Source organism: Harpegnathos saltator, unplaced genomic scaffold (genome assembly GCF_003227715.2).
Source record: "Harpegnathos saltator strain DR-91 unplaced genomic scaffold, Hsal_v8.6 scaffold38, whole genome shotgun sequence".
Lineage (NCBI taxonomy): Eukaryota > Metazoa > Arthropoda > Insecta > Hymenoptera > Formicidae > Harpegnathos > Harpegnathos saltator.
In genome coordinates this window covers 887,378-905,532 of record NW_020230183.1, presented here as the reverse complement: position 1 = coordinate 905,532, position 18,155 = coordinate 887,378, and the positions used below count along the sequence as shown (strand labels likewise).

Genomic DNA, 18,155 nt, shown 5'->3' with positions numbered 1-18,155 from the left:
CACCGAGCCGCTGTACGAGCCGTCCAAAGCCGAAAGAGATCCCGTACATGTGCGCGGGATAAATGCTATACGAGCGACGAGCTGAAGCGCCCAGCTGTGCGATTGCGACTGGAAACGCGCGCGCGCGCGCGCGCAGCCGCCAAGTGCAAATGTCACCGCGCCGTATAAACGGTAATCGGTAATAAACGCAATGTGATTAATAATAATTTGCCGGTCGGCATAAGCGGAACCCATTAGCCGGCTTAGCCAAGCGTTATGGTAATAGGGAGCTATTACCCGCCGACTGCACCCCTTCTCGCTCTCCCTCGCTAGTCTCGCTCCTTCTCACCCTCTCTCTCTCTCTCTCTCTCTCTCGCTCTCTGCTTCTCGTCCCTCGCTCTCGTATTCCTGACTACCTCCTACTCGCTACACAGCTCCATCCGTTCGTCTCTGTCGCTTTAACGCACACCGTCGTGACGGCCAGTCAACTTGAGCATCGACCGGCGTGTTCAATCTTGCCGGCGCTCGCTCGCGCGGCACGGCGAGCCTTCTTCGGCTCCTCGATTTTCCACGTCGATAGGTAAATCTCCTCGAGTACGCGTCATAAAGACGGGATGTTAGCGCGACTTCGAACCCCGCGCGCGCGGTGAGATTTATATAGATCTCACGACGCAACGACCGATGCGTGCAAGCAACGGCGAGCGCGAAAAATTGACAACGAAAAATTGACAACAGGATCGACCGGTCAGGCGAAAAATAGCTTCGTATTTTTTTTTTTTTTTATATTAACCCTTCATGACTCGCCTGTTATCGGTCTCTCAGGCCAACGAGGCACAAAATCGACGCTTTTCCGAAACCATCCGTGCGCGAGCGCCCGTACCAGAGACCCAAGTCCCTGTTGAGAACAATTTCAATTAATACTCGTTATTTTTAAACATCGGTCTCGCGAACGGCCGAGAACGGGGCCGAGAATGGGTGTGTTGGGAAATCATGCGAGAATCTAAGAAGGTTAATGTGACGCGAGAAACGCAACGTATTTTCACGCCGCGCTGCATAAATTGAGCCACTCCTCCGATTCGCATTTCCCTCACTCGCTCTCGCGAGTCTCGGAAAACGCTGCGCGTTCTGTCTATCCGATTGACGTATGCACACGCACTGCGTTTCTAATGCAATTAATTCTCCGGCGATTAAAATCGTCGATGCGACGTCTTCGAAAATCCCCCCGACGTCGGTAGACACGTCGCTTAGGATTCCGCCTGAAGCCACCCACGCTGGAACACTCGCGCGGAATTACTAATTAAGTAACACCGCGAGAGACACAATTCCGGAAGCGGGCCGGCGCGGCGTGACGGCGAACGTAATTGCCGGACACCACGATTTCAATTCCCATCCCCTCCGCATTCTCCTCTCGTCGTTCCTTTCTTCCCGCCTCGTTCCACCCTCCGCCCTCTCTTGCGTGCCCACGAGCGAGAGAGATTTGCATACTTTGTGTTTTGTATGCCGCGCGCGCATGCAACGCGCACGATGACATTACGGAATTCGGCCGGGACGCGCGTTTCCCTCTCGAACGTCGTTATAAACGAGTTACGCCCCGTGCGCCCCGCGAATGTCGTTATGAGTTTCGCGTTTTACCGAGCCGTCGCGCCGCTCGTGAACAACGCGCGCCCGTGAGATATACGCAATATCGGGGGGGGGGGGTGATGCCATTCCGCTTACCCGGCCGTCTGCAATTTCTCCGGCGCCGTAAATCAGCGCAATTAGCTGTTTGTCTTGGCGTTTCACGGTTTCCCGGTGCAAATCGCAGGTGTTGGCTCAAAGACGCGACAGTGACAGTGAGAGTGCGCGCGTACGTCGACTCGCGATATTTTAATCACTCTCCCATGGAGAACGAAGTCGCTCAGCGCTCAGATGACATATTAATCATCGACTAAACGCCCAAGTTACGCTTAACACTTAATTTTCCTCCTTGTTTTTCTCCTTTTACGAACCCACCGCGGGATATCGATTGCGCAAGTTAAAAGCTGCTGGGAGAGGGAGAGAGAGAGAGAGAGAGAGAGAGAGAGAGAGAGAGAGAGAGCCCCCACAAAAGCGCGATTCATAACGCCGCGGTTATTAAAACCATTTTATCAACCTCGTCGTCGTCGTCGTCGTCGTCGTCGTCGTCTTGGGGAACCCGCGTAACCCGAATCGCGACGTAACAGCAGTTGGGAGTCAAGTCGACGCTGGCCGAAGTTTAAGCGGCCGGGCGCGAGAGGTATATAGGCGGGCTAATCGGTAGGCGGGCGAAATTTATCGCGGCTCCCCCGGCTCGCAAATTTCGCCATAACATTGACACGACCGGGACGCAGCCGGGCGGAGTTATTAACCGGCGAACGCTCGCTAACGATACAAGAGCCAAGTAGTTGCTGACTCGTGCTTTCACGCCCTCGATCAAAGCATTACGCCCAAGTGGGGTGTCTCCGGAACCCCGTTCGCGCGCGCGCGCGCAAGCTCGCTCGTTCCCGTACATATACGGAGGACAATAACTTGGCCGACGTATTAGTTGCATCGCTGGCAACGTCGTCGGCAGCGTTCGATCGGCACGCTAAGCACATTGATTAATCCACTTTGGAACTTGTCAAACTGTTTTCCGGCTGATACGACTGGACGTCAATGTGCGCGTTATCGTCGCTTCCGTGCTCGCCGTCTAACAACCCTCGTACCGTACCTCGTACCCTCGTGCCGTCGTCGTGGTGGTGGTGGTGGTGGTGGTGATAGTGATGATGCTGCCTGCTGGTGATGCCGCCGCTGTAGGAGAGACGTTCTTGCGCGACATGCGTCGCACAGCCTCGTGTACCTCTAAACGCGCGCGCATCCGATATTTTATATTAAATTGCCGTTAGTTAACGTCGTCAAGTCGGTCGGTTGAAGCCAAGGGATTTCAGACGCTAGTCGCATCGCGCCTACCGTTCGCTCTCGAATCCCGGGAGAAAGTTGGAAAGTTTGTCGAGATTACAAAACGCGCGCGTGTGTAAAATGGTGTAAAATTTCCGCCCTCGGATTCGGTCTCGCCGTAATGCGTATAACGATAAAACGTATAATGTGACAAAATATGATAAAGTCATGATAAACACGAAACACATGTAATCAGATTACATCGTGTGAGTCACGTTACAGTATATTATAAATTGAATTATAAATTGAATTATATTTACATATAGAATTAATACACAATGATTTATTTCATCCGAGGTCATCGCTGTGGATGATTCCATGGGGAGTGTCGTCGACCCTCGTCCAAAGTGAGGTCAAAGGATCCGCCGTACCGATCGCGAGTACGGTCGCGAGTGAACGTCGTTACTTGACGAAAGGACGCGTTTGTCTGTGCAGGTGCAGCTGCTGTAGTAACGTCCGCGGGCGGGCACGGCTTCGACGCGCACCTACGCGGCCCCAGTTTCGTGCTGGAGCCGCCGTCGAGGATCGAATTCTCGAATTCCAGCGGCGCCTGGTTAGACTGCACGGCCTCCGGAAGTCCACCGCCCAATATCGACTGGTCCACCGCGGACGGACACCCGGTGAACGATGTGTCGGGCGTGCGGAGGGTCCTCAGGAACGGCACCCTGGTGCTCCTGCCGTTTCCGGCCGCGGCCTATCGGCAGGACGTGCACAGCGCCGCGTACAGGTGCGTCGCCAGCAACTCGGTCGGCAGGGTGCTCAGCCGCGACGTGCAGGTCAGAGCAGGTGAGCGAACTCGCGATTCCAAGCGCTTCCAAGCGCGAAGGGTCCTTTCCAATTTGCGAGTTTCATTGGCTTATTTCTCGCTGCTTATTCCAATTAATGCTTGCGAATAATTAATTGAAGCGGATTGATCGGCAAGCTCGGTTGAATTTTTCTGAAGTTTTGCTGAGAAGATAAAACGGCTACAATATATGAAGATATGAGTTTCTTGAACGACGATAATTATTTGCTTCGTGACTAATTGGTCAGCATCGATCGCGATAAGCAAGATTTCATGATAAGAGATAAAACTTTATCAGGTCAAATTTGCCCCGGGAATAGAACTGGACCTTATGACTGACCCAGCATTTAGACGAACCAGTGGAGGAAATAATTTCAATTATAACTTATAAAGCGTATAATCAGAGATGTGATTGTCACAGAACGAGGATCAAAAACTGACGACCAAAGCGGGACGAGCGTCGCGGGTCGTTTCCTCCTCGCCGGGTCACTTATTTGTTGCGCGAACCCTGTCATTGGTCGCAAACGCTTCGCCGCTCTGGCGGCGGCGAAATCGCTGGCGAGATAACGTTGTCTGGTTGCAACTTTGTTACCGGCGCGCAAAAGCGCCCGGGGCAATTACATCCTTTATTTACCGAGGTATCCTTTAATTAAGGAGCGGCGAGCGCGCGTAATCGGCACGGCGCGCGGCGGTCGTCATATTAGGGCTTCGCCCGCGGATGCCACGGGTCATTGGAAAAGTCCATTAAGCGAATTACGCGAATGCCGCGGATATTTGGCGGGAGTCAACGGTAATTGCGAGAGACGGGCACGCACGCACAGAGAGAGAGAGAGAGAGAGAGAGAGAGAGAGAGAGGAGAGAGGAGGAGGAGGAGGAGGAGGGAGAAAGTCCTCGCCTCTCGTGCACGATAAAACGTGTAATCGCGGGTAGGCCGGCTTCACGAGCAATCGGACCGCGAATGTTCCTATCGCATACGCGACGCCCGCGGAACCGCAGTTCATTAATGATGGCTTCGCGTCGGCAAAGTGCGTCACAAGTGTGTCTCGTCCGTGTACCTCTGTCCAGCCCCGTCTGAGTATTAATAAACGATACGTCCCTGATGCGAGTGAAATCGCGAAAACGCATCGAAAACGAAGGAGAGAGATTCTCCTTCGTTTTCGAACCGAGGACGAACCGAGTCGAGCACGCTCTCGTTGTCTCGCTTCCGCGCGATGATTCCCCGCGGAAAATCGCCTCGCGGGGCAAGATTCCGAGGCACTCTCGCGATCGTAATCGTCTCTGAGCGCCACGAGTTCCCGCCTATTTCCGCATTCCTCGCGAAAACGTGCCCCGACATCTCGGATTATTTGGATCGAAGCCGATGGACAATTACCGCGCGCGGTAACGTCCTCCTTCCCTCCGGGCGAGATTGAGCGTGATATTTTCCGCGCAGCTGCGGCGCTGTTTTTCTCCCTCGCTCTGCCCACCGGAATCGTCTCGTTGACCCGGTTTCTCCCCGCGGGAGAACATCCCGCCGAGTGGCGATTTTCACACGCGAACGCGATCGAATCGCCCGCGTGCGGCGGGCGGGCGGGGGGGGGAGGGGGGGGACCGGTCGCGAGAGAGGTCGAGCCGCGTGAAACGGGCGTGTTAGATCGGAATGAGGCTCCGGCCGGTGCCGGCGAACCGCGCCGACCGATGCAGATGAGGTGTGCGCGCAGGTACCCTTCCGGTCGCGCGCAGAGCTCGGTGTAATTACCTCTTAAAAAAAAAACGCAATCTGAATGCAAATCCGTGGCAGCTGCGAGGTCGACCCGGCGCGGCACGGCGCGGCGCGGCGCTTTCGGTATCTCTCTCCACCCAGCTCCGCCACCCTTGCCGTACCGCTCGCGCTGCCGCCCCTTTCCTTCATCCGCTCGCGACCATAAAGCTCTGACCCGGACGTGTGACCGTTAATTAAAACTTTACTTCCTGCTTTCGGTATAACAAACGCAAAAAAAAATGTCTATCCCGCGCTCGCGCTCGATGAAGCGAATGTGCTTTTCGCGGACGATTTCGCGCTAAAAGGCGCGAACGCGGCCGCGATAATCTCGAGCGACGGAGAGTCCGTCCTCCACGAGACCTCCGGGAAATCCTGCAGAAAAGCCGCTGTGTAACATGTGAATAATAGTCGTGCGAGAAAATCGACGCTCTCCCTGAGAGAGGGAGAAAGAGAGAAAAGAAGGAGAGAGAGAGAGAGAGAGAGAGAGAGAGAGAGAGAGAGAGGAGGAAGGGAGAGAGAAGACACGCGAACTCGCAAACTCCGTAAATTGTACATTTCGCGGCTTCAACATCGAGACACGTTATCGGCTCTCCTAGAACAATTTCCACGTGTTGAGCGACGTCGCGGGCGGCGTCAAGGAAACCTTCTCACCGAAAATTCCCTCGAGTATCGCGGATTCGACGTGATTTTTCTCGCGAAACACGCGCGCGAGGGAACGAAACGACGACGACGACGGAGGGGCAGCGAGAGGCAGCCGGAGAGAAACCGGAGAGAGAAACGGCGAACTGAAAAAGAGAAAAAGCCGAGATAAAGTCCTCGCGACCCGGGGAGGGGGGAGGGGTTCGAGAGGGTGAAACGGTACAAACGGAGGCATGAAGAAATTCAGCGCTGCGGGGACTGAGAAAATGGTCTACGCGGCGTACCGTCGCAACGTCGTCGTTGTTGTCGTCGTCGACGGCGACGGCGGCGGCGGCGGCGACGGCGGTGGCAGCGGAGGCGGCTTGTCAGACTACACCGTCGGTGGCAGCTGGCCATCGCGGCATTCGCCCTTGGAATTTCCACGTAAATAAAATCTCCGGAAGAGCACGGTGCCTCTCGAACGCGCGAGAGGACAGCAGCGGGTGTAAAAAGAAGAAAGAGGCGAAGGAGCAAGAGGAAGAGGAGAAGGGGAGGATGAAGATGGAACGGTGGAAGCGGGAAAGAGAAAAAGCGACACGGCAGACACGCCGCCGACGACGACGACGACGATGACGACATCGAGCCGTTCGTTACGCTCGCGTCGTCTCACGCCTCGGCGCATCCCCGACGCCGACGTCGAGATTCACCCAGTCGCAGCGGCGTAACGACGTGCACGACACCCCCTGTGTATGCACAGTGTCAGCGTATACGTGTGTATCCGTGTGTGCGAGGCGCGGCGAGACGGGGAAGCGAAGTGAAGCGAGACAGGCCGAGAGAGAGAGAGAGAGAGAGAGAGAGAGGCGACGCGACAGCCCCGCGCGCGCAACTCTCACGGTGCAGCAAGACGGTGATGTAATTGAAAACGAGACTCGGAGTAACTGCGATCGCTTTTTCATTACGCCGGCAATTAAAAGACACGCAGACACGCGGAACCGTTGTATGTCGCGTCGTTGGACCACCGAGAGTGCAAACTACGCCGCGACGTCGCCTCAAACTAATGGCGACTTGTAATTTCCTTCGTTGCATCTACCGCTTCCCTTTCTCTCTCCCTCTCTCTCTCTCTCTCTCTCTCTCTCTCTCTCTCTCTCTCTATCAAACACGCAGCATACCTGGGACACGATACCTCAACAGATGTCTCAAAGGGCGAGTAGCGATTGGCAATTGAGAGAGATTGATTTGCAAACGTCCCGATCTCTCGTCGTGTAGAGAGTGACGATCGTGTTGGACCGCTGGGAACTTTGCGATGAGAACTGCGCGCCTCGCAGTCTCGATATCGCTTCCGGCGGTAGCGTGTATCGATTTTCTGTTTAACAGGCAACGGAGGAAACGAATCTCGAATGTAGATTAGGGAACGTGTAAGCCATTGTTTCGCGATTTGCGGGGGACCGGCCGCGACGCACGTGACCTCATGCGATATTTTATTGCTGTGTTCGCAGTGGTGGCTCAGGCGTACAAAGTCGACGTGGAGGTGACGGGAGGCGCGTCGAGGGGATGCACGGCGATATTGCGCTGCATCATACCGAGCTACGTGAAAGATTTGGTGCGTGTCGTAGCCTGGCTGCACGAGCCCTCGTCCCACATATACCCCTCGCTGCAAGGAGGTAAATACATCTTACGGGGGAGGGGGGGGGGCCGGGGGGAGGGAGATATCCATACAAGTGCGAGAGCGCGAGGGCGAGCGCGCGCTCGCGCCCGCACCGTGGCAATGCCGAGATTTTCGCGCTCATCGCGCGCGCGTCTCGTAAAGGGGGCTAACTAGGAAAACTATATGAAAAAGTCTGAATGCATAGCGCTTTTTACCGCACAGGCATACGAGAGATTTCCGCGGCTGCGTAAATCATCTCGCGCGGAAAAGATTACTCGCGAGGGAGATAAATTTCCCGCGATTCCGCAACGAGATACGCGTAAGGATTAAGTCGCGCCGCGACGGTAAAACGACGGTAAAGTACGTGCTGCAATTATTTCGCGCGTACCACGAGTTGTGAGATTCTGCAGTGGCGGCGGCGGCGGCGGCTCTCGAGAGCGAAGGTAGGTGCCTTCCGAGGAAACTAAATCCCAGCGACTCTTCAACGTGAACGGTATAAAAAAAAAATGCATTATTTCTTCGTCTCTGATATATTATTTTTTTTTTATACGTTGTCTCTCCATGCTATTTTTGCATATATTTTTATGTATGTAAACGATATGTTTCTCTTTATACTGGAAAGTTTCTTATGAGATTCTTCTTGTGTTACGTCAATTAATATATTCGACGAAAACAAATTCGAATAAATATGCCCGATATATTCCCTTTTACTTATATATGTTTATATATTTTCTTTCCCCACCCAACGTGTAATTTTTATTTTCACGGGTACGTGTCTGAGTTTCACTTTAGTTTACCCGGTATATAAGAGAATTCCTTCTGGTAGAATTTCGTTAATCCAGTCGTCCCGTCGTGATCGCGAAGACGACGCTGATGCGTGCGCGCGAGATATTCCGGGCTCGCGGGCGCCGTAACGGAAACGATGGAGAAGGAAGAATTATACGTCGGTGACAGTGGGGCGATTTTCGTGCGGTCGTTGGTTGTACGCGTGTGGCTGTGTCGCACTCGGCCGCCATTGCTTACGAGGACTAAAATTTAATATCCGTCGCGGATGCACGGGCTGAAATTTAATATCCACAATAATGTGGCGTCTCCTTCCGCGTGGGGGATGCAAGTTGAGATTGTCGAGGACGCCGACCTCTGGCCGAGAGAGATAGAGAAGGAGAGAGAGAGAGAGAGAGAGAGAGAGAGAGAGAGAGAGAGAGGCAGAGCATCGGTTCATTAGTAGCTCGCGCAGATTAATCAGATTTACCGTAAACGCGGGCCCGTCCCGAGAAAATTGCGTACAAGAGCGCGGGAGGGACACGCGATGTACACGCCAGTTACACGCCTCTCCGTTTTGCGTTTTGCGACTTGATTAGCGGCCATAATTAGCTAAATCAGAATAATACTAATTACAGGACAAGCCGCGTTGTTCGTATCCGCCGTAAACTCGATATACCGCGAACCGAAAATTCCTCCTCATTCTCGCTGCTGCATTCTCCCAGGAGAATTAATTAGGACAATTTTTACGTCAGAAATGCTCTCCGGAATTGACGGATATTCCTCCGTTCGCTTCTCCAGCGCAGAGAACCTCGGGCACCTCGGGAACGCAGAAGAATCGCGACATTTTCCTCCGCGGTGGGGCTCTCTGTGATTTAAACGCCTTCCGCTTATCGGACGAGGTATCGTAGTATTACGGGGCCTCTCGTCGATACAACAACAGGCGACTGGTAGTGCGCGCGCGTTTTTCCACGTAGCCGTCGGTCGCGATTGTGTGTCGGTATCAGTTCGGACATGATTCGCCCGGTGTATACATGGCACCCTTGACTCATGTATGCGCGATATGTGCATACGCGCGCGTCCCCCCATCCTATCGTGAATGGAAGCGTGCGGGCGCGCACCACACGCGGCTATAGGCCGCCTCGAATGTAATACATACAATACGTACATGGAGACCATTCGATCCACTGACTTGGCGGACAATCTATTCGGAAAGCGCGGCCTTATCGCAGCCGCTCTTAGCTGCTCTAATATCTCATGAGCGGGCTCATTCAACCGCGTGCGAGCTATGTACGGCGTGTACTATGTGCTATGTACACACCGCCGCGATACAAGAGCGCCTGCGTGAGCCTGCGTGCGAAATTTCTTTCGCACGTCGACGCGAGAGAGAGAGAGAGAGAGAGAGAGAAGCGTCTCTTTATCGTCAGCGTCGTAATTCGATTGCCGAAGCGTGTCGCGATTTTACATCCGCCGCGTCTCGCCTCCTCTCGCTAGGTGTATTACGCGAAAAAATTCTAGCAGAGAAAGAGAGAGAGGGGACTACGTAGGTACTTTTTAAAGTTTGCGTTAACTCGAGGATATCCGAGAGGAACTTTCGGAAATAACCGACGATTAATTGAATGCGGCCAATTATACGCGGCGAGCTCACTCCGTGATGGGATCTTATAATATATAATTTTCATAATATAATTACGTTCTAAAATTAAGATTCCCTTAATATTACGCGAAAACGTTCGACGTTGTTGGATATAGCCGTCCGCCGGTGGAACGCAAATAACTCTCGGGAAATTAGAGATTGAGACTTTGGTCTAATACTTTCAAACGTCGCGGGCGTGTTTGTGTGTGTGTGTGTGTGTGTGTATGTGTGTGTAACGGAAATACATACATATGTAAAGTAACTCGAATATTTATCAGCTGTATATATTCATGCCGGCGCTCGGTATTCTACACACGCGCGCGCTGTAAGTAGGACGATGCAGCGATCGTGCACGTAGCACGTGACCTAATCGCGAATTAGGGATTTCCCGCGCGAATCCCGAAAAGACTCAAGTTTCCAGGGCCGGGCTTCGCGACTGTTTAGGATAATTGTGGTCGTTAAGCGTTGCCCGGGCTTATCTAAGGAAACCCCGAGCTTAGTCCAAGCGCGCGGATGAGCGACCGGGGCAAGACGGGGGGGCGCGGCGCCCCTATGTCACGTAGATCGGACAAGGGGAAACGCCGGAATTAACGTAATTATCGTCAGGCGAATACGGCCGGGCCCGAAAATATCGTAATCCAGCCAGCGGGCGGTGTTATCGCGGTCGTTGAAGATAACCGAGCAACGCGCTGTTGCTCGGGATACGTTGATCCCAATTATTATCGGCGCGCATTCGATATGAATAATACGGCGGGATTAGGAAATCGTGTATTATTCATGTAGCCTAAACAGAACAATCCACGAGAGAGCCGTTGCAGCTTTACAGCGAGCCTCGCGGTCGACCGGCCGGTTCGATTGATCGCGCTGTGGAACGAAAGCGGCGTCAATTGTGTAAAAAGTAATAATAAAAGCTGAAACGAACGAAAAATAGGAAAGAGGTCACGAGAAGCCACAGTCAGTAATTTATTTATAAAGCGACGAGATGTGCGCGCGTCGAACAAACCCGTGGAAATTCTTCGTCTGCCGAACGCAATTGTCGCTCAAACTCCGCTCTGTGTCTCTTCGCTGTAAGCGCGTAAGTTCAACGGAGGGGGGAGACCGCGTCGCGAAGTCTCGGGATTAAATATCTCAGTCTGGAGGGGGAGAATCGACAGAAAATATACCGCTTTACTATTATATAGTTTGCCCGTGAGGGGTGTCCTGTATATCATGAGACGCCTTTCGATACGTTTGACATTTTACGACTGCTCTCGATCGTTGCATTTTCTAGACGGCAAGTTCCACCTGCTTCCCACGGGAGAGCTTCTGGTGCACAGCCTCGAGTTCAACGACCAGCTGAACGGCTACAAATGCCGCACGATGCACCGTCTCACGAGACAAGTGGTCGTTAGCTCGGCGGCCAACATTAGGATAGCAGGTGAGTCACGGTTCCCGATAACTTTCGAAGGAGCTGCACAGTTGGCTGGAAACGCTGTGACGCGCCGAGTTTTCTGCATTCTGCTTCACAGATCACAGAGGCGTAATGCCTCCCGTGATACTGGAAAACTCTGGCGTCGTTCACGTCGCCCAGGACGAATCGACGTCGTTAGTCTGCGTGGCGCAAGCCTGCCCTTCGCCCGAATACCGGTAAGTGTGTTTGCGGAAATCCTTTATACTTTCCGGCCCCCCCCCACAAACACGCACACACACACACACACACACACACACACACACACGCTCGCGAATGCGATTTCGTAAAAGAAAACACCGTTGTCGCTGCCTGTATTTTACTTCTATTGCTCGAACCTTCCTTTATCGTTCGAATTCGTATAATTATAACAATAATAATAGCAACTTTGCGTCATGCTAGCAAAGCCCACGGCACAGAGAATGCAAGTAAGAAGTATCAAAGAAAAACGCTAAGCGGTTTGTGCAAAATACCAAAGGTATCCACATGTCGACATATCGATGAAAATGGCAAGAAGGCGTAAAGAAACTGATGAGACTTTATGATCATTTTTCCTTCAGCGTGACGCGCGAGGATACATCAATATGCACTGATCAGGCATACGCCGGCAAGGAATTCATTTTCGCGACTTTCCATCGTCGCGCACGGTATACTCGTGTACGCGTGTACTCGCACGACGAGAACATCGATCATTAACACGCTCGGACGCGGAGCGGCGATAGAAGGAGACCGGTTCTCGCCTCTCGTGTGTCTACAATGACGTTCCGTCGAATTACGGCGCTCCGAAAATGGAGCGCGCGCGCGCGCGCGCGCGACTCTCGCTCATTGAGGCGCGCCGGGCACGTGGCACTACGAGTAGTACTACGAGTAGCGCAAGCGGCCTCGAGCGCGTAGTAGCGCTCCTCTGAGAACTCGCGTGCGTAGCGGTAGGTCACTTACGCGCCACGCGCGCGTAGGGTAGGTCAGTCACGCGCCACGGACGCGACAGCTGATCGCCGCGCGCTTCATCGTATACAGTCAGCTATCGAGGTCTCGCGAGAGCACAGCGGCCTTAGTCCCCTGATCCAAGATGGCGTCCTCGTGAGCTTCGGCTTTCGCGCTATTCTGGCGTTTCGTATTTTTAGAGCTATTGAATTTCATCATCGTCGTTATTATCACTTTTTTCCAAAATTAATTCGCGTAATATCGGGAATATCGGGAATATCGGGGGTATATTCTCGTGGGGATAGATTCGGTGAATGAAATATATTGCAGCGACATTTTTTCAGGAATTGTATTATAAATTTATGGTTTATAACACATTTGTGATTTCTTTTATGGCAGAATTGGTCCGCGAGGAACATCGCTGGTTCGTCAGTGATATTATTTCGAGCGCACGCTAAAAGATTTCACGATAAAAACGGTTGGACGTTCGCCGGACGATTTTCCATGAGATCTCGCGGCATACGAAATCGCATTTCAACGTATCACTCGCGGTTAAAACGCACGGAAAATTCCAGAACGTCCGGGTTCTCGCACATTGAGATGAAAATACGTACCCCTACGCCTCGCGAAAGGTAAATGGGAAATACTACGCCGCGTATTACAACGCAAATACGTCCGGCCGCTATTAGAATCACCGTCGTTTTAAATAACATACATCATCATTGAGAGGAAGAGAGGGAGAGAGAGAGATAGAGAAAAGAGAGTGTGAGAGAACGAGAGTTCGTGTAACAGGGATGTAACAAGAGAAAAACGGCACATTGCGCGTCTCACAGCTTTTCCCATTATAAAGTAATCTCGTGGAAAAGAGAGGCGAGAGATCGCCGCTCGTTATCCGCGCACCGAAAACGGATTTGTTCGCTGCCGCCGTTGCCGCGACAAGGAAAAGGAAGAACGGAGAGAGAAGGCGGGAGAAAGGAATGAGGGACAGCGAAAGAAAGCAAGAAGGAAAGAGAGAAGTAAGGAAAAGAAACGACGTCCACTTGCCGTCGCCATCCTCCTCTGTCGCCGTGAAGGTGCCGTCTCCCGAACATCTCGTGCCAGCTGACATAAAGATGAATGCGAGTGCCTTTGTGCGCCAGAAATCGACACTGGAAGGACGACCAAGCGCGCACGGGCGCGCCTATCGTTTCATACGCGACGCTTCTTTGAGCGATTCCGCGACTCCTCCGTGATATCCGTCGGCGTGGCGGCCGGGAGGGTGGTAGGAGGCGGGCGATGCTGCACGAGCAATCCTCTCAATCCTTTCCTTTAATCCCCCCTCTCTGGAAAAATTACGATCGAGCCCTACGGGAGGGAGCGGGGTGACGCGAAAGAAGGAGAGGAGGACGGATGATACTCGGCGAGAGATGAAGGAGGAAAAAGACGAAGACGAGCGTCGAAGTGCTCGTAGCGCGCGCGAGAAAGAGAGAAAGGGCGACAGAGACAGGTGAGCAGGCAAGGAGGAGCGAGAGAGTACGATTTTGATCGTGGAAAAGTAGGAGCACTCGAACGTGAAGCCTCGCGAGGGTGGCACAATCGGAAGCTCTCCATGTCGCTCGAGCCGAGAGAAAGAGAGAGAGGAGAGAGAGAGAGACTCGCTCACCGACGCCCGCGACCTCGCGTTTTCCGTTCCGCGGCTATTCCCCCCCCGCCCCTCCGCCGCTACAATCGAACGCCGTACTTTATCTCCTTGCCACTTTGCAGAGCGGAGAATTTGACAAACGGCCCTTCTCACCGTCCTCCGCGACCCCGTGTACGCGCAACGCGGCGCGAGTCGTCGGCCGTTCGATACACGAGGTGTTACATCTCCCTCTTCCTTTCTCTCTCTCTCTCTCTCTCTCTCTCGCCACGGCTAGAAATATTTGCACATTTGTCACATAAACGGAAGAACGGTTTGCGCCGGTCTATACGCAATAGAAGTCGCCCTTCGCCGAAGCGGAAGGAAGAATCAGTATAATAGAAAAGGAGGATGACGAAGGACTCTTATACAAAGATCTCTCAACTCGCGCTGAAAAGGGAGAAAGAGAACGATGAGAGGTAGATAGAGGGAGATGAAAACGCGGCATTACAGAGTCCGCAATTAGAATTCGCAATAAAAATACCTCGTGTATTACGCCGAAAGAATGTTTCGAGAAAAAAAGAGTATAGTAAGAGAGGCTAAAGTAATTTACATTCAGAAGACCGGAATGAGAGATATTTTCCTGTCTCTCTCCTCCTTTCTTCGCGGAGAGACCGCGAATACAGCCCGGCAAATGCTCGACGGAATGAAAATTTATTGGCAATATCGCGACACGGGCGGGCGAGCGGAGAGCCGGTCGTAGCTCTTCTATGAAAAATACATTCGCGTAATACGTTTCAAGTCACAGCCACCCCCATCCTCCCCATTCCTCTCCCACCGTTCTCCCCTTAGGGCAACGGGGTTGATTGTCTTCTCGCGGGCCGAAACGCGGCGCGTATCGCGCGCTTGCACACGACGTCGCGGCGATTCGCTCGTGAATCCTCCCCCTCGTGAAATACTACCGCGTTATTAAGAATTGCGCGACGCGCACGGCCACCCCGGCCCCGCCACGGCCGGGGAGAAATGCATTATGCGAATTTATACGCGCGCTCGTATAGAGCGTATAGAGACGTCATAAATTTGTCGCGGGATACATACGCGACTGCCGCCGCGATATATCCGGCCGCGATGTATCGCGATCGCGAAGCGTACAGTAACAGCCGCTCGCGCTTACGATAAGCGGCCGATCGGTAGGGAGCTCGAGGGGACAAATCGCGACGGCGGGATAAGATTCTCCCGCGGCACCGTAAGATTTATTGAATTCCCGCGGACGGGCGCGCAACTTCTAAGTACTTTTACGACACGCCGGCCGTGGCGCGCTCCCGAACTTTTCTATCTCCTAACGACACGGCGATCCAAGTAGCCCCATCGTTCCGCGCGCGTAACTTCCCGACTGAATCGTTTACGCGAGCATACAAATCGAGAGAGCGATCGCACCCGCCCTGGAGCGTCGCGGCGAGTCTCAAGCTTCTTAACAAGCCATTAAGCGGGAATAACTCGCCCGTAACTCCCATTCGGTTTTATCGGTCAAGATTTCTCGCGAGATCCGCCGCCGCGTCGCGGGCAAACTTACTTCGGCCGGACGTCCGGCGAAATATCTCGGTGAATTGAGAACGTACGACGAAGAGGAGTGTGAGCAGACCAGGAGGAGGAGGAGGAGGAGAGAGGGAGACGACAGAGCAGACCCCCCGAGCGATCAAACCCCCGAAGTCCCCGAACGTGTCGCGATCGGGAACTGTCAGTGACTGCAGAGAGTGGCAGCGAGAGAGGATCCCGGGGATAAACGTTGCTGCGGATGTCGGCCTCGACGTCGTTTCTAGGTCGACGTATCCGAAAAGCCAGCGAAATTGAACCGCTCCCCTCGCGACCCCCCTTCGCCGCCTCTTTGCTGCGCGCCCCAGCTGCTTTGCCTTTCGATGAAAAATTATTCGTCAACGAGGCGGAGTGCGAGAGACAGAAGGGGGACACAAACAACAAAGTGACAGAGCGAGAGAGCGAGAGAGAGAGAGAGAGAGAGAGAGAGAGAGAGAAAGGGGAGGAGAGAGCAAGGGGGCTGACCGATTTGGAGATTGTATCGGTCGCATTGTCTTCAAAGACGTGAACCCGATCGCGTCGCAATCGGCACCGGATGGAGAATCGATTATGCGGCGCAAACTCGGCGCGAGCGCTGCGAGCCAATGCGATAAAATATTCAGATGCGAGATCGATAAGGATGGCAATAGAATTCATGTTAAGCGATATAAGCGGCGACATGTGGTACATTCTTTTTTGTTGTACCCAGCTTGGGTCTCCTCGAAGGTTTTACACATTTACGCTTTTCCGTGTGCACGTGTGTGGACGCGCTCGATAACTTCTGTTTATCGCTGGCGAAAGATTTCCAATTGCGTCTCAACGTTTCAACGTGACCTTTCATACGGAGGTGCTTCCTCAAACATTGCTATCCCGAACACGATGAAAATTCTCTATCTCTCTCTCTCTCTCTCGAGCTCAAAATGAACGGCAACGTAAATAGCAAACATCGTTGCACTCAAAGTGTTCCCGGCACTTTCGCTTTCAGATGGTACGCGCAAACGGGTGCTGAGCCAATGCTGGTGCTCTCCGGGCCCAGAACCAGGCTGCTCGGCTCGGTGTTGGCGATCGAGGCAGTAACGTTAGAGGACAGCGGGGTGTACCGTTGCTCCGCTTCCAATCCCGGTGGTGAGGCGAGCGCTGAGATCAGGTAACAATTCGGATAAAAGTCAAGGGAAATTTCGTTTCGAATAATTAGTCGGTTGTTGATCAACATGAGAGAAACATCTTATCATTGTCCCATCGACTCCGAGACGCTTCGCTGACACGTCGCCTCGCGCCTTCAACGTCGTAACGTCGTCGCGTCGCACGTCGCTCGATCACGTCGTACGTCACACGAGCTCGTCTCGTGTGATGTAACGTGTCGACGTGCTTTTATCACGATCCCTCAGGTTAATCGTGACGGCGCCTCTTCACGTGGAAGTGACGCCTCCGTTGCTGAGCGTTCACCTGGGCGGCAACGCCGAGTTCAGATGCGAGGTCGGCACGCATCCGCAAGCCGGGCCGCACTTCATCACATGGTACAAGGACGGCCGACAACTCCCAGGGACGGGAAGGCAATCGGAATTGTTAAGGCTCAACGGGATCGGCCGGGAAGACCGCGGCATGTATCAGTGCATTGTGCGACGGTCGGAAGGCGATACAGCTCAAGCGTCGGCGGAACTTCAACTGGGTGGTACGTAAATATTTCCCTCGGCACCGACGCGCCTTCTCGCCGCGATTCGCGCCGACCGATATCCCGAGAATATCTCGCGAGCTCGAATTTTTGAGCACACGCAACTTGTCGCGGGAGAGAGACACCTCGAGAATGGCAAAATGCGCGTTTGACAAAACGGTCAATAAAAATAAAAAAATAAAAAAATATAAAAAAAATAAAAATAAAATAAAAATCTCTTTCGAGAATTCGCTACAAATCCACTCTCGCAGATGCGACTTGTCGCTTCTTATTCTATAGATTTATCATACGCGCTCTAGGGAAATTTCCTCTCGAGTACAATCGAGTGGAGCAGTTAACGAGAAAACCGAACGATAAACCATACGATATTTGCACACAACGATAAAAGAGAGTGTGAATACGTCAATGTAACGTCAATCGGGCAGAGACGAAAAACGAAATACTTACACTTCCACTGTCTCGGAACCGATCGTTTTTACGTAAATTGGCGTCTCAAAACACGAGCAGTTTCGCGCGAGCGATTAGAGCGTGGAGACGAAACCTTCCGACCGAAAATGGATCCTCGTACGCGCGCTTGTCGAGGAATAACAAGGAGTAACGTTCACGGCTTAGAATGATTTAACCTTGGACGGTAATGAGAACGCAGCGCGGCGCTCGGGCATGAAACATTTCGTCGATTAAATATGCCGTTAAGAACGCGATGTAATGATCGCGTTTGAGCTTCGCCGGCATCGCGAGAGGTACTAATAACAGCGCTGTCTGATCACGACTGCAGCATCATTCCCCGAGATCCCGTATAATAAAGGAGACGTTTGCTAGACACGAGACCCGGTGTCTCGACCTC

At 53.0% G+C, this 18,155-nt stretch overlaps 1 protein-coding gene across 8 annotated transcripts in view; it reads left to right on the top strand.

Annotated features, from left to right (window-relative positions):
- The window catches only part of Dscam2 (Down syndrome cell adhesion molecule 2), a 100,921-nt gene that overhangs the window by 58,721 nt on the left and 24,045 nt on the right, over window positions 1–18,155 (top strand). For 5 of the 8 annotated variants that reach the window (XM_025300689.1, XM_025300687.1, XM_025300684.1 and 2 more), the window contains exons 1-7: window positions 3,129–3,260; window positions 3,349–3,699; window positions 7,553–7,717; window positions 11,370–11,516; window positions 11,608–11,725; window positions 16,625–16,786; window positions 17,028–17,311. In XM_025300689.1, coding sequence (XP_025156474.1) covers window positions 3,224–3,260; window positions 3,349–3,699; window positions 7,553–7,717; window positions 11,370–11,516; window positions 11,608–11,725; window positions 16,625–16,786; window positions 17,028–17,311 — 1,264 coding nt within the window. In that variant the 5' untranslated portion in view covers window positions 3,129–3,223. Of the gene's footprint in view, window positions 1–3,127; window positions 3,261–3,348; window positions 3,700–7,552; window positions 7,718–11,369; window positions 11,517–11,607; window positions 11,726–16,624; window positions 16,787–17,027; window positions 17,312–18,155 lie in introns of those variants that run through there. The other 3 variants (XM_025300691.1, XM_025300688.1, XM_025300685.1) reach the window with 3 other exon arrangements.